Here is a 16,023-nt window from a genome sequence, read left to right on the forward strand (position 1 = left end):
AGGTGAGTCATAATCTCAATAGCACCTCTCACAGTTAGTGCTGGGTTAATTCAACAATCAGGTTCAACCAGCTATGCAAACAAGGCCACTAGATATGAATTCTGTACTATTCCCAGAGTATTTCTTAGTGCTTTCAGTGTACACTTCTTTTACCTTAAGATGTGCTGATTCCTTTAAGGCAGTGTTTTTCAACCTCAACAACTTTAAGATGGGTGGACTTCAACTCCCAGAATTTCCCAGCCATCTTAAAGTTGCTGAGGTTGAGAAACACTGCTTTAAGGTAACCTTCTTTACTTTAGATGGTGATTGTGGACCTGCTTCCCCCCAGTGGCAATAGTTTGGGTGATGCTGAGAGAAACAGATACAGTACTAGCAAATCCCAAATAAAGGAAGAACGGTATTGATGCTGTTAGCTAGGGAAGATCTCCAATTTTGCCTCACTAATTTCAATTCAGTGCTTATGATGCAGTTTGGAAGTGCTGACAACACTTTTGAAAATGGTATGCTCTAAATTAAACTGTTGGGCCAGAAGCTCTGGTTGCTTATATGTCCTTTTCCTGATATCCATTTCTGAGCATCTGATTGGTCAGGCCCAATCCAAGAACAACAGGGAACAGTTCATCCAAATTCAGATTTTTTATTGCTTACACCATATAGACAGAATCTTGCCAGACTAAATCTGTACTACTGCAACTAGTGGATATACCCTGGGAGATTCTAGGGAGTGGCTATTCTAAATCTCTTAGACTTCCCGCACTCCTACTCCGGACTGTGTTGTCTCATCTCTGCCCTTCCTGGAATGCGCCCCCCCCCTTCCTGAGAACCTTGTTCTCTACAGCATTCCACCACAGGATCTCTGAACACAGCATCGCCTCTGCTGCTTGGCATCCATGGAGGGACAAGCCTTTCTCCTCCCTGTAGAGTGCTGCAAGGTGTGCCCAGGTGAGAGTTGTAGAGTGCCAGGAAAGCGAAGGGCATCTCTTTTTGACAGTGCATTTCAGCTTATTCACTATATGTATCCACAGCTTGGGGTACAGACCGTTGTGCTGTAATTGTGGGAAAATGCATTTAGGATGCTACCTAAGCATTTGAGCCTCTGCAGTGGTTTCTGTGCTACCTGCAGGCCGGCAGCATGATCCGTCTGCTACCTCTTCTCATCTCTCCCCCGCTTTTCTATACATCTCTGGCTTTTTCCCTGAGATGAAGCAGGTGTTCTTATAAGGCTCTCCAAGCTAGTAACCTTTTCTCTCTTGTCTTTTTTTCCTTCTGTTTTATCATTTGGCCTTTTCATTTTTTAAAGGTTCCTCCTTTTAGTGTCTGAATCATCCTTCTGACTAAGATCTTCCATCCATGTTGGAAGTTGGGAAATATGAATTGAAATCCAACTCAAAGAAAGCTCCAGGCTAAGCAAATCAATTCCAGATTAGGGTTATTGTTATTCAACAATTTTATATTTGGGGAAATGTAAAATTAAATTAGAGTTCTAAGATTAAATTTATTATACTTTAAAAGTTCCACATTATTTAATTAGCTTTTGTGGTTTCTGCATTCCAATGATTGCTGATTTCTGAATGTTCATTTATTTGATTCCAATGAAATGTTAATTTTTAGTTTAACATTTTTGATTTATATGAATATTATGTAAGATTTCTGGATTATTAAACAAACTTCATTCTGACTTAGCATGATATGTGACTCCAACATCATGTTATTGGTATCACACACCTGTATGCACACATATGATGGCAATCCTCCTGCCCCATCCTCCTTTAAGTCTAACCTCTGTCTTATGAAAACCATTTCATCTTTGGCACCATACTGCCCTCAGATGGCGGGGAGGGGGAATTACTCTGCAGCTCTTTGCAGTCCTCTGACAGGAGAAGTCCCACCTGCCATGGTGGGATTCTACTTTTGATTACCATGAAACAGAATATTAGTCTGAATAAATGCATCTACTCATGCATGCAACCATTTTTAGGTCTGAGGCAACATCTGTGCTACTGCTTGCTATGTTCTCTTTATATCCTGGAGCAGTAAATCTGGCTGCCCTAAAACTAGCTGTGTTGCTGTCTACACAGCATGCATCATTCTAAAGGATGTGACTGGCTGAAGTCCCAACCATGCCTAATGTCATTTAGCACATGAAAAGCCACCTCCAGTTGGCATGCACAACTGTCTGGTCACTGTGGAGTCCTTGGGGTTCTCTGAGCTTGGTTCTTTTCTTGCAAACGTTTCATTACCCGGCTAGGTAACATCTTCAGTGCTAAAATGGGATGAGGTTTGCTCTCTATTTATCTGCTGTGGCCTGCTTTGCCAGTGCTGGTGAGGGTGGGGGGTTTTGTTTTGCTCCTCTGGTAGTTCCTTGATTGGCATGTGTTTGCTGCTTGATTGTGTGCCTGGTGGTGACCTTTGCTTATCTGGGTGATGATTGCTGGTGATGATTGCTGGTGAGGCGATCTTCTGGTCTTTTGTCTCTTTTGAATAGTATGTAGATGCTGTTTATCTCTATGTGTCTGTTAATTGCTGCCTTGTCTGAATGCCAGGAATTCCAAGAATTCTCTTGCATATTTGGATTTGGCTTGGTCTAAAATGCTGACAGTTTCCCAGTTAAAACTGTGGTTGAGCCTGTCCATGTATTGTGCAATTAAGGAATTTTCATCATGTCTTCTGACTGCACTGCCATTTTTTTCTTTCTTGTACCATACTGTTTAAATGATTATGATTATGATTATGATTATTCCCTGAAGTAATGGAGTGACTAGTTGACCTATTGACCACTAGGTGGAAGCAAAAGGTTAGAGTTTTTTGTTCTCAGCTGCCATCAAGTGGTCACCCAGATTTGTGCAGCTGCTGGATAAGTGCTGTTGAAGAGGTGGAGTTTGGGAAAGATGTTTAGCTGTAGAGATTCATGTGGGAACCATGAACTATCCTAAGAACATTATGTGAGGAGCAGAAATGAGGAGCCAGGGAAGGGAATTCCCTGCCATGCACGCTACAGAAGTGCAAGAGACAAGTCCTTTCAGTTACACTTTCAATGACATGTGTTTAATCAGGGACTGGCTAATCAATTTCAGGGCTTTACTCCAGGTAGACTAGTCAACTAGTAGACCAGTCAGTCCATTTAAAGAATTTTAAAAAATGGCTGTGGTTTCTGGTGTTTCTCATGTTCAAAAGGATTGAGGGGTGGGAAAAATGGTCAAAGATCGGGTGAAAGGAGGCAGTTCCACAAGAAACTGACAGAATTAATTGGATCCACATGTTTACCAACACAGAACACATCATTTCAGGCCACCTCCCCCATTAACATCAACTCATCCTAAATTGCCTGCATGCATCTTTTGGAGGTGAGATGTGAGAAAACACCACTTCCAGAGCAGACCTAGCGTCATCCTTGGGTTGACTTAGCTGCAAGTGGACTATGGATAAAGATGGTGACATGCTGTCAGTCCTTTGAAGTAGATCAGATCAGGAAGCAGAAACCACAGGAAATATGAGAACTCTTGCTTTATTGATCTAGGCTAGAAGAGCAAAATCTTGATAGCCTGTTTCTCTTATATAGAAGAAAATCAAGGCAGGCCAATCTTGAGTTTCTTCATCATCCCCTCCTGTCATTCTGGGCTAAGCTGCTGTTTTTGTAACTGCTGTTGCATATTTTCTCCAAAGCTATCTCCATATTCCTGTACACCTGCAACCTTGTCCTCCATGAATGGTTTATGAGCCATCTTCACAACAGTCAAGGAGGCTGTGAGGGATTTGCCCTAAATTATCCTGTTTGTTCTGGACACTTCAACCAGACTGATGGCAGAGGGTTCCTTTGTCTTTTGTTGATTATGGTTGCTTCTCAAAGAATGTCCCACCCAACTAGGTAGTGCAGCAGGCATTCTTTTGGAGGCTGAGATGAGACACAGTTCACATTTTTGGTAGATGTGATGCAAAATGGGTGGGGTCCCATTGCCCAACTGGGCAACATTAGGATTTTCCATTTTTTCCCGTTTTTTGTGGAGTGCTTTTCTTTGCTCTTTAAGTGTATAAAAGCTATTTTATTCTGGATTTCTCATGTGTTTCCTACCTCATCATGTTGGGAAGTTTCATTGCTGACTTTTGGGAAGGCTTGAGGAGCTGCAAAAAAAAAAAAAAAGGATGCTCCAGGACCATGGGTTGTCTTCTCCTGGTGTAAATTATTGTGCTGAGAGGAGAATGCTGCATAGATAACCATTTGGAAAAAGACATTCCCCAGGTTCATTTTTCTTCAAACATCAGTGCTTCAGCAAACTACACCAATTAAAACGGTATCCGGCAACAGGGGGCATATCTGTTATGTGGCTATGCTTGGGTGTTCATATACCAGCCATGAAAAGTGTTGGCCTGTTGAGGTAAAAGCCACATCACCATTGCCTTGGTCCTTTTAGTTCTGTAAGCTAGGAATGAAATATGGGACTGACTTGCATCCTACATATGCTGTCTACTGTTGATTGAAGGCTGAGGGCCTCTTCAGAAGCCCATCCAGTCTGGAGTTGGGAGAAGCAAAAGGATGATGTGGCAACCACTGTCCCCTTCCAAAAAAACCCACAATCCTATGACTCAAACATCTTCCAATTAGTATTTTTGCTAGTGTTAATGGAAAAACATCCAACTGGAGGAAATATTCCATGGTGTTCTTGTCAACTTTTTTTCCTTTTTCTCCTCCTAAGCCATTCATTAAAAGTTATAAAATACCTTGCTGAAGTGAAATGTTTTTCTCTCCTCCTTTTGATTTTGGCTTGAGCCTGGAACTGCTGCCAATTTAGCTAATTGGGAGTCTCAAGGCTTGACAGGCATCTAGCCTTCCTAGTGGTGTTTTTTGTAACAGCAGGCCTGATGTAGCACCTAAGGCTCTAACTCACTCCTGGTGCTGCTGCTGCAAATTTTGCTTCTCTTCCCCTCTCCTCGCTCCATGTATACTGTGTGTGTGTGTGTGTATCCTTCTAAAAAAGATGGCATATAAATGGCTTTTTATCAGATATGAGTCCAGATCTTCAGGAGGCTACTCCACAGTCAGAGATACTTATCTATGAAAAGGAATATTGAGTGTCCAATTTATCTGGTCCATTTCCATCCTCAAAATACCTATTAGAGCAGAGCAGGACTTTTATACAGTAGTTGGAGCCAGGACTTAGAAGAGCAAGCTGAAGCCAAAGAGCCAGCTAAATCAAATACATCAGAAATGCAAGCACCATGAAAATTAATGTGCTGGCAGGACAATTCCAAAAGGCAGCAAGGTGAAGATGAAAACTGCATTTCATTTAATGAATATTAAATTATTTAAATACAGCTGACATATTACTCCTTCTGTGTGTAATATCTAAAAATTACCAATCAGTAGGAACTTTGGATGGGTGATTTTTCAGGAGCTATTATGTACAGTATTTGAATGTTAGCTGTTCTCTATTGGTTGGATTCTACTTCTGATACATTCCAGCCCTAAAAATTGCTCTCCCACCCCCCAACCCTGCAACAGAAAGCTGTTGTTTTGCCACTGAAATGTCGGTGGTGCTTTTTCAGAGCACTTTGAGGAGTGCAGGTTACCAAAACCTGCACCAAATAGAGGAGTTAGTAGAGCTTTTACAGTGAAAAGTAAACACCTATTAAATATAGGCCCAGAATTGAACCTGGAAGCAAACTGGCAACCAATGTAGCTCACAGAGCAGAGGTATAAAATGTGCTTATCATGGAGCACACATAACTGCCCACACAGCCACACTTTGCTCCAGCTGAAGCTTCCAAATACTCTTCACGGATAGCCCCATGTAGAGTGCATTGTAGTAATCCATACAAGAGGTGACCCTAAACAAGGCTGCTGGATGACTATCTGCAGATGCGATAATGCAGAGAAATATTGACATTTTGCCACCCTTACTGCCACGAGGTAGGTCTTAATAGCAGCTCTGAATCACGTTTGGTCAGATTTACTCCTTGTCACCCTCCAGAAATGCTCTAGGCATTTCTCTTCACCTGCTTCATCTCCCTCAACTCCTTAGTAAATTAAGGAGAATAACAGTATCCACAGTAGGAGAGAAGCCACGTGGGCATGATCTGATCCAAGCCTTTCATTCGAGGCAGCAGCCAGGGCCTCAGTCGGACCATGCAGCAGACTATCAGGAACCCCAAGCTCCTTCTGAAATCCAGTTGGTCCATTAGTCACCTGGGGTGGACCAGTCAAATGGGTCCAGCCTCCCTGCAGCAGGTAGCAGCACCAGAGAACTCCATGGTCAACAGGGAGTGATCTGAAAGTTCCCCCAAATCCAGATCACACTCCCACTGCCCCGATTGAAAAACCAGATCAGGCGCGTGGCTGTTGTCATGTGTCCGGCCCTGGATTACCTGGATCAGGCCCATGGCTGTCATGGTGACCATGAACTCCCAAGCAGCCTCAGACCCCACACCTAGAGAAGACAGATTGGAGTCCCCAGGACCAGAAGCCTGGAAAACTCCACTGCCAGCCCAGCTATGGAGTCCAGGAGCTCAGGCAGGGAGGTTGCTACGCAGCAGGGAGGCTGGAACAGCAGCAACAATCCCGATTGATCCCTAGAGTACCCTAACCCTAACAAACAGTGACCTGTGCAGCATGCCCCGACAGCCAACAGAGACTGTCAGATGACAGTTGCCACTTGCCCACCACTACCCTGAAGACTTGGCTGATGCCACACCCAAAACCCAGCTGGGTACATTTCCGAAAGGGACCCCCCCGCCACCAAGCCCAGCCAGGTCTCAGTAAGGCATGCCAGGTCAGCCCTCTCAGCTGTAATCAAGCCACAGATGAGGGCAGCCTTGTTACAGACCGACCTGGCATTAAGCATCAGCAGTCCAAAGCCCACGGCTCTAAAGTTCTGTGGAGCGGGAAATGGGGTTGAGCCCAGGAGGCCAGAACACAGCAGCGGAACAAAACACTGGGGCCACATTCCCCAAGAGCAGCCCTCCCGCCTCTCCCGCCATAACCGCCCCATTATTCTCTTCCTCCTCTTCTAAGATGCCTTTCAGCAGCATCTTCATTTCCAAGAATTACTCTGGGTTCCAAGCGGGTCTTTAAAAATAACGGTTTAGGGAAAGTCTGTACAGCCCACCTTCTGGAATTCTTTGCAACCCTTTTCTGAGCGGTTGCCCTAAGAAAGTTCTGTATTTTCTTCTGTGTAACAAAACAAAACGTGTCCAGGCATTCACCCAGAAGCACAGGCTGGGCTGCATGTGCTTCCCTCTTGATCACATGACCAGAGGAGGAAGGGGGGCTTAGAACTGAGCGGTCATCAGCATTCTTTCCCCTTGAGATCCATTTTATTTTACTTTCTCTGCAGCCCCCTCTGGATCTGGCCCAATTTTGAGCTTGATCTTTCTTTTATTGGCCTCCCCACCCCAAATTTAGTGCTGCCTAGCTCTGTTTCTGGGGAGTTGTCCTGCTGACAGACAGAGTCCTGACCCTCTTTGCATAATGTCCTTCCAGTTGAGTTGGAAAGAATTAAAATGTTGGGTAGCTGTAGCTCAGGGACATGCCATCTCCCAAGAAATGGGCAAAGGCAAGCAAGGATAGCAGGACATGTCCTGCCAGAGGGAGGGTCTAGCAGGTGGCATTTTGGGGAATCAGGGCTTCGGAGTCCTTTAAGTCCCCTTGGCAGCTATTTTGTCAGTGGGCAGCCATTTTGCAAAAGCATTCATAACTTGTTCTAAACTTCCAAATGTGCCACCCATTCTAAAAGTTTAGAAGCCCTCATCTACAAAACTCCAAGTTCCTGACTTCTATTGTAAAAAAAATTGTAATCTGTTTTTTATCTCTATTCCAGGAATAACTCAAAAGAGGAACCCCTTTCCCAAATATTTCCTCCCCCATCTTCCAGTCATGTTGATATTAGAGTCAATCAAAGTGGATTAAATACTACTTTAAATAACAATCTTTGCTGTATCTTTCTTTGCCCACACACATTTTTGCTTGCTTCTACATGTTCTGGGAACCATTATGCCTTCGTCGCGCCCAGCGTTTGGAAATGTAGGGGTTGAACAATGAGCAAATACTGGGAATAGATTCCTTTCCTGGGAAAAGTACATTATTATTAAAAGGGAAAGCCTTCTGTAGTAGATGCCAAGTAATATGGGAAATCAAATCACAAATGGACCCTCTTGACCTTATAGATTAGCAGTGAAATAGGAAAGGGGTAGTTTTTATGTCAGCCAAGAAACTCAAGAAACAGGAAAGTGAAGATATTATCCTAAATGGAAGAGAGGAAAAATTCCCTGGGGCCATCTAGAGTTTGAACTTTTATGGCCCACCTTACCCTCCATGTGCAAGGCCTCCAAGGCCAAACTGTTGTTTCCGTTCCCATTTGGAAAGGATTCCATTGCTAAATGATCCATTAATCAACTTGGCATCCGAAGGAAAAAATATGACTTTGTGGCCACTGTTTCCTACTCAATGGGAAATTTTACTCTACCCTATTTCTCTGAAGAGGAAGTGAGGAAACCAGCCTTGTCTTTCCCTTCTGGCAATCTCTGGAATGGGGAAACATCCTTTTTCTGAATTGCGATAAGACCGGAGAGTATGGTTTTTTGTAGCCCTATGGAAAGCACCAAAAACAAAAATCAACGCTGAATCATGCCTTTATCAAAGTATTTGGCCATTCCTGCTGCTGGTACGTTGGTGGACCTCTTTTCGTTAGAGACTGTAGTAGCCAGTCCAATTGGCGAGTCATGCAGAACTGCCTCCCCCAAAGCGTTGTCTTTATGCTACAGTTCAGTTTCCACAGAAGCAAACTGTAAGCTTTTGCGTCTTTTGTTTGCAAAAGTGGCAAAACACACTTGTCATCTTGGCTTTGGTTACAGTATTCCTTTTATTAGAAACGGTATTTCCCAACTTTTTCCTTCAGATCAGCATTTTGTCTGACAGCTTCTGAGGATCACCGTATACTGCAATCTGGGTTGCATTGTAACAAGCCACAGAGATTTCAAAATAGCCATACATACTTCATGACATCACTGTGCAAATGATGAAATTTTGTCCTTGCGTTATTATGCCTGGCGTAAGGACATAAGTTGTATCATTTGTATCATGACATCATCACACACGCAATATCATTTGCCTCCACCTGCTTCCCTGTGGATCGTGGGGAATTGTGGACCCAAATTGAGTCAGCAACTTGAGAACTGCAGGCACCATGGAACATCTAACCTTCCTTCATGATGTCCTTCAGACCCCTAAAATTAAATAGAAAGATAACTGTATTCTTTTTTTTATGAAATTAATGGAAACTTACAAGATTCTTTCCAGATTTGGGTATTCTAGTCTGATCTTGTGTGAGATTTCAGCTGCAATAGTCCATATCAATCTAAGAAGAACTGTGCTAGATCAGGCCAAGGTTCACCTTACGGTCCAGCATTTTGTTTCTCCCAGCGTACAACCAAATGTCTGGAATGCTCACAAGCAGAAGGCGGGTAGTATTTGGAGACATGCTGCTTTCAACTTGAGTTCTTGGCAGACCTATCCTTCATGAATTTGTCCAATTGCCTTTTAAAACCATCCAAGCGAGTGGCAATCACTGTGCCTTGTGATAACGAATCCCACATATTCATTATACACTGGGCAAAGGACAGTTTTCTTTTGACTGCTTTAAATCTCCTCTAAACCAGCTTCATTGGGTAACCTCTGGTTTAGTATTTGGAGGAAGGGAGAAGGTTTGTCCACTTTTTGATGTCCTGCATGATTTTATACATCTTGATCATGTTCCCTCCCCCCCCCGGATCAGAAGTTGGGAGTTATTGCTTGAAAACATCTGATGCCACTCCTTTTAGTTTTATAATTTCTAATCTAGCAACTATAATCTGGGCTGATCAAAGCATCTAAGCCTTAGGCACAATTTGCAGTTAAATCTGTAATGGGTGCACTGTCACAATTTCTTCCCCAGTCTCATGACTAAATCAGCACAGTGTGTGTAGTACCCAGCAAAGTCTCTTTTAATCTTGCCCGTTAGAGAAGTATTTGAACTGATGAGCTAATTGAAGAGTTTGAGTTATCCTAGCGGTTGCATCATGGCCTCCTTTCAAAACATTGTGTGCTTCTTCAGGGGTTGACACATTCTAAGCAAAATCACGGTGGAGGAAGCATCAAAGAATGTTGCACACGAGGGGACCTTCTAAAGCGGATCAGTTCAGGACTTTTCCATTGCATGGATCAGCTCTTGATTAAGAGTCAGCTTTTCTGGGCTATCCCTTCCTCCCACCATTGGTACAAATTGTCCATCCGCACTAAATGGATGTTTACACAGAAGGATGTGAACCATAATGAGATTTTTTTTTCTTTGTTTATTTAGCATGCCCTCGATTGTGCCTCTTTTTTGATTCTGAAGAAGTTGGGGTCAGGGTTTTCCTTTCCAGGGGACGGCAAGTGTGGGGTTGAATGTCGGCAATCCTCTCAACATTGCTGTTTTTGGCATTTTGCAAGCTCCATCTCCGGCCTTGAAATAGTTTATCCTTCTTACCCTTGCCAGATGACTATTGTTTCCACAAGTGGGTCTGAGATCCTCTTCTTGGGGACAGAGGCTGCCTTCCTTTCCTGTGAAGTGGGGGGAGAACAAGTTCACACCTACCACATAAGCGTTATCTGAGAAGAAAAAGAGCTATATCCAAGTATTCTCTTTTTACCTTTTCTGGGATACCTTATCCTAGAACATCTATTTTCCCATATCATCCTCCTCCAAATTCGTGTCTTTCTAAAAGTCCCACTTCCTTTCATAGAATCATAGAATTTAAGCGCTGGAGAGTATCTTTCAGATCATCAGTCCAGGCTCTGCCAAGTCCAAACAAAATCTTTATCTTTTAAACTCATTGTTTCTTGTTTTATCTTCTGAGCCAACTCTGAACAATTCTGCCCTAGCTTCCAGCTGTTCCTTCCAAGCCCTTCTCCGTTTTTATTCCTGTCCTCTGGACATACTATAATTTGCTCAATGTCCCTCCTAAAATGTGGTCTCAGAACTGGATACAGTGTTCAAAGTATAGTCTGATCCGTGCAGAACAGAGATGAACAATAACAATAACAAAGCAGTATCTATTCTGGCTTAGCTGGCTTAGTTGGCACAACACACTAAACCAAGCTAAAATGGATGAACATTAGGCCACCAAATAGTTTGTTTAGGCATTGTATGTGATGGGAAGAATACCAGTTGTATGCTATTAACCCTGGTTTGGCTTGCCCTGTGAACCCAGTCAAAATTCTGTGTGGAGGCTAACCAACCAAAGCTGCATCTCACAGTAGTGGGAAGCACACAGTTGTGAATGCACAGCAAAGCACTATGGGGGAAACTAGTATCTTCTACCCTCTCCTCTAGCACTCCCCCTCCCCAGCTCTATAACTGCATCCTAATGTAGTACTATCCTATAGGATCATAGAGTTGGAGGCACTGGAGCATCTCTAACAGATGACCCTCCAGCCTCTGTATGAAGACTTCCAGCAAAGAGAATTTACCACCTCGTGGGTTACTCTCTTCCACTGGCTGATAGTTATATGGTCAGGAGGTTCCTCCTCATCCCTAGCCTGAACTATTTCCTTGTAGGTTTAACCCACTGGTTCTGGTCGTGTCCTCTGGGGCAGTAGGGAACAAGGCCACTCTCTCTTCTGTGTGATAGCCCTTCAGATATTTGAAGACTCCTCTTGTACCTCCCATCACTCTTCTGTTCTGCAGGCTAAACACACCCAGACCTTTTAGTCATTCCTCATAGTCCTGAATTTCCAGGTCTCTCACTGTCTCCAATAAGCTTGTTCCAATTTATCACGCTTTGTTTTCAGCTGTGATACCCAGATCTGGAAACAGCACTCAAGTGGGACCCAATCAGGACAAAGCAGAATGGAATGATGACTTTCCATGATCTGGATTCCATGCATCTGTTAATGTATTCCAAGATATATGCCATAGGTTGGATGTTCAAGTGAAACAGATGTGCTCATCTGTTTAGATGAGAAGGAACACTTCTACAAACTCTAATTTTTATTATTTCATCATTAATTTCTTCCTTTCCCTTGCTAGGACAGTAGGTCACACGGCATCCACTCTCCCTGAATGTCGGTTCCATTATCTAGCTACTCTTCCTCCTCTTGTTAGGAATTGTTTTCCTAATATTTAAAAGGAATCTGTGTTCCTGTAACTTAAATCCATTATTCTGCATCCTGCAATATGGAACAATAGAGAAAACAAATCCTGATCTTCAGGGTCGCCTCTTCTCAGATAATTGAGAAGGCAGCCGTCATCTCCACCCCCATCCTAATCTTCCCATCTCAAGCTTCCTTCATAGGCTTAGCTTATAGTGCTTTGATCATTCTCATAGCTTTTCGCTGTGCCTGTTCCAGGTTTTCTTTTTGTGTGTGTGTGAGCCGTCAAGTCAGTTTTTGACTCCTGGCAGTTCCTGCAGTTTTCTTGGCAAAGCTTTTTGTCTCCTTCCTATATCTGAGAGAGAGTGACTGGCCAAGGTCATTCATCTGCCTTTGTGCCTAAGGTAAGACTGGAACTCACCGTCTTCCAGTTTCTAGCTTGACGCCTTAACCACTACACCAAACTGGCTCTCTTTTCATCTTTTATAGTTTTTATAATGAATGTTTTTATACATGTATTGGTTTTTTAATTAAGTATTGTACGCTGCCCAGAGTCACTTTTTTGTGAGATGAGCGGCCATACAAGTTTGATAAATAAATAGATAAATAAAATCTTAAGGGGTCAGAAACAAATGTGAGAATGACATTTATAGAAACACTAGTAAGGACAGAGTTAAACAGAGATGCAAAAGCAGTAAGTTTGAGCCCTGTAAGAGGACAACATTTTGAGATGCTGGCTTTCCCCTAGCACTGTGATTCAAGGGCACAGCTTAGCCTATTGATTAGTACATCAACTTGAATAGTATGAAAATACTATTTGTAATCTGCCATAATCTTCCAAATAGAACCAATTTAGTGTTGCATTCTTGGAACATGTTGCCACTACTGTACTATTATCAGAACATGGATGATCTGGATCCTCCTTATTACCATAATCTTTTTTTTCCTTCTGATTTGCTGCCTGAATTGAATACTACATTAATGAACAAATGATAAAATCTATGTTAAGTAGCCAGACTGGAATCAGCATGTGGCAGTTCTGGCCTTGGACAGCTAAGGAAGGCTAAATGTCTGGGTGGATAATATTTCTGCCAGCATATCATGGCCAGACAGGGCTGCCCGCCAAATTTTGGGGATTTTCCCCCGCTATTGAAAAATATATCTGATGGAAGTTTAGACAATAGCAGAGAACATTGTGACGTGTCTCTAGAATTTTGCAGTTTTTGTGCTAGGCTTTTAAATCTCTGCTTGAAATGGGGGTGGCTTTTTAGAATCAAAAAAGAGTGTCCGGGAATCAGAAATGAAGCTTCTAACAAAGCCAAAAAGGGGGAATTTTAGTCTTTAGCCTGGACATCTGATTTCCTTCATAATTAATATCTGTGAATTGGTATGCCCCCAGCTGGTCAGCTTTGGGCATTACGTTGAGATTGCAAGACAGGGACAATCTTAGCTATACCCGCTCAAAAGTTACCTGCTTTACGCTCCTGTTGTGTCTACACAGAAGGTTCCACCCTTTTAAGGAAATTGAAGGTACTGTAATGCAAGAAACACTCATATAAAGTAAGAGGTGAATAAAGAGACCTCTGGAATTCCAAAATGTTTCTTGGTTCTATTTTGTGCCATTTTTCCAAGGAGCAGAAGGTAACATAGACTAGAAAGTTCTTCCCTAATCTCCCCCTTCTTCCCCACCTCATTTGTATCTTCACATCAACACTGTAAGGGAGCTTGGGATGAGGGATGCGGTCAGGTCATGATTGTGATGGAACTGAAATCTGTACCTAGTCTTCACTTTAGCTGTTATACAGACTAATGGAAAACAGTTTTATTTTCAGTGCGTTACTTCCACCAAGTCAGACCAATTCTCCTGAGTTCCCAAAGGTTACACTAAAGGCTAAAATGGGGCTGGTAGTTCCTGGTTCAACATGTTGTGGGAATCTGGCCATGTATTAAGCTGTAATATGGTCTTGGCCAGGGATGGGGAAGAATCGCATGCTCTGTGAACATAGCCATTATGTTTCCATAACTTAAGTTTAATATATTGTATGAGCTCAACCATAATGCCACCTCCAATGGGGGTTTCTAGCATTTTAGGAACTTTCCCATCACTTGCTGTATGATCTTCCCCCACAGTAAAATGTGTATGCCCCTGGAAGCCAGAAATATATACCTGTACTGGTAGAACTGGAAATTGGCTGTGTGTCCACATCCATTGTCTTGATAAAACAGCTGTGGTTTTCTTTTCCATCACCATGTCATTTTCTCACAAGACTAACCATCCCCAAAGCTGCTTAACTTTTTACCTGCTTAGGTTTTGGAATGGGGAGCGGGGAGAGTAGAAACCCTTAGGGAAGTAAAAGAGCCAAGATGTAGGTGACAAAATAGTGTAAATAGCAAGTTTCTGACCTGCCACTTCAACACCCACCTGGTAATGGAATTATCTTAAATTTATATTGGATAATTGCACCACTTTTCTACCTGTGTACCCTCAGAGCAACCTGCATCAGAATCTCTTCAGAAGTCTAGAATCCAGGGTCAAGCCTGCAGACTAAGGAAGGGAGAGGAATGTATTTTGCATTTGCTAGAAAAACATAATTTATTCAGATCAATTTTGGGGGCATTAACTGAAGTTAGTGAAAAGTTTTGATGTGAAGCTGCAAGCATGGGTTCCTTTTCATTGTCAAGTCTTCTGGGATTTTTTTTTCCCCCTTCTCCTTTTTTATTGTTTTGTTTTTAGGGAAGAAGTTTAGGTTATTCTGGGCCCCTGCTGGAACTGTATCTTTGTGCCTTTGCTTAGGATAAGGTGGTACCAGTGAAATTTGGCACAGGGCAAGAAAAGCTGTGCAGAACTCCTGTTGGCCTGCCTGCAGTTTCACTGCCCTTTTAACCCATCCTGTGCTTCAGGGGAAGGACTGAAAATATGCAGGGATAGAAAATAAGTGCTAATAATGATCATAAGGAACCATCATCTGACAATGGGGTCACCTAAAAGAGAGCAGCTTAAAGAGCTGGGTAGGAGGAAAAGACACGGGAAAGAGGATTGGGGCAAGAGGGCAAGATTGCAATCTTAAGGCCCATTGATTTCCAGGGGGATATTCTAATTATGAACATACCTGTATCAAATTCAATGCCTTGGGCAGCGAGGCCAAAAAGGGCTTCCGCCAAAAAGGACAATTTTGTTGAGCTTTGGTTTGAAAGTGGTTTGAACTCAGACATAATCTGCTCACGCATTAATATGCAGGTTGAGTTCACCCAACACACTAGCACAGGCTGAAGGTAGGCCAGTTGATGAATCAGCATGAGCCAGCCATCAGTTTCATCTCTGATGTGCTTCACTGGTTTGGTCATTTGTTCATGTTTCACTGTTTCATTAACCAAGGTTTTGTTAAATTGTGGGAACCTAGCCAGATAGAGAGAAATTATTGGTAAATTCTCCATCTTAGCCTTCCTGTAACTATACCTCCCAAACATAAAGATTGTCCACTCTATTCTATAGTGATTTTTTTTTTAAAGTTCTACTAGTCTTCCTGAGCTATTATTTTGTACTTCTTGGGCATCTGTCATGTTTCTAATAGAAAAAGGGAGATCCCATCTGCCTCTGCTGTCCACTGTGGTTTTATCATATCTTGCTATTCAAAAGCAAAGAAAAAGTAAAAACAAGCAAACAAGCAGCAGATACAGGACTTCATGTTCTCTATCACTCATATAAAAATAAAGGATTGAAACAGCAACAACAACTATTTAAATAGGAGGACAACTTTCTGCTGAACATCAGAAGAAATACATTGGCAGTAAGAGAGGCCGGACAATGGAATCCGGATCTCACTCACACTAGCCCGAAACCCTTGGATAGAGTTACTCACATTGTGGATCTGAAGCAGCAGATGGACTAGGCCCTCTGAGGACTCCCCCCGAGTGGGATTCAA

General features: G+C 42.7%; 1 protein-coding gene across 1 annotated transcript in view; it reads right to left on the reverse strand.

Moving 5' to 3' along the window:
* The window catches only part of CIMAP1D (CIMAP1 family member D), a 38,735-nt gene extending 23,407 nt beyond the window's left edge, over window positions 1–15,328 (reverse strand). Inside the window, exon 1 of the mRNA XM_088149893.1 lies at window positions 15,211–15,328. Coding sequence (XP_088006019.1) covers window positions 15,211–15,328 — 118 coding nt within the window. The remainder of the gene's footprint in view (window positions 1–15,210) is intronic.
* Between the last annotated feature and the right edge of the window lie 695 nt (window positions 15,329–16,023).

The sequence above is a fragment of the Python bivittatus genome, unplaced genomic scaffold (assembly GCF_059951505.1).
Source record: "Python bivittatus isolate LINGU-HERP-01145 unplaced genomic scaffold, Pbiv_v1 ctg000580_np1212, whole genome shotgun sequence".
Taxonomy (NCBI): Eukaryota; Metazoa; Chordata; class Lepidosauria; order Squamata; family Pythonidae; genus Python; species Python bivittatus.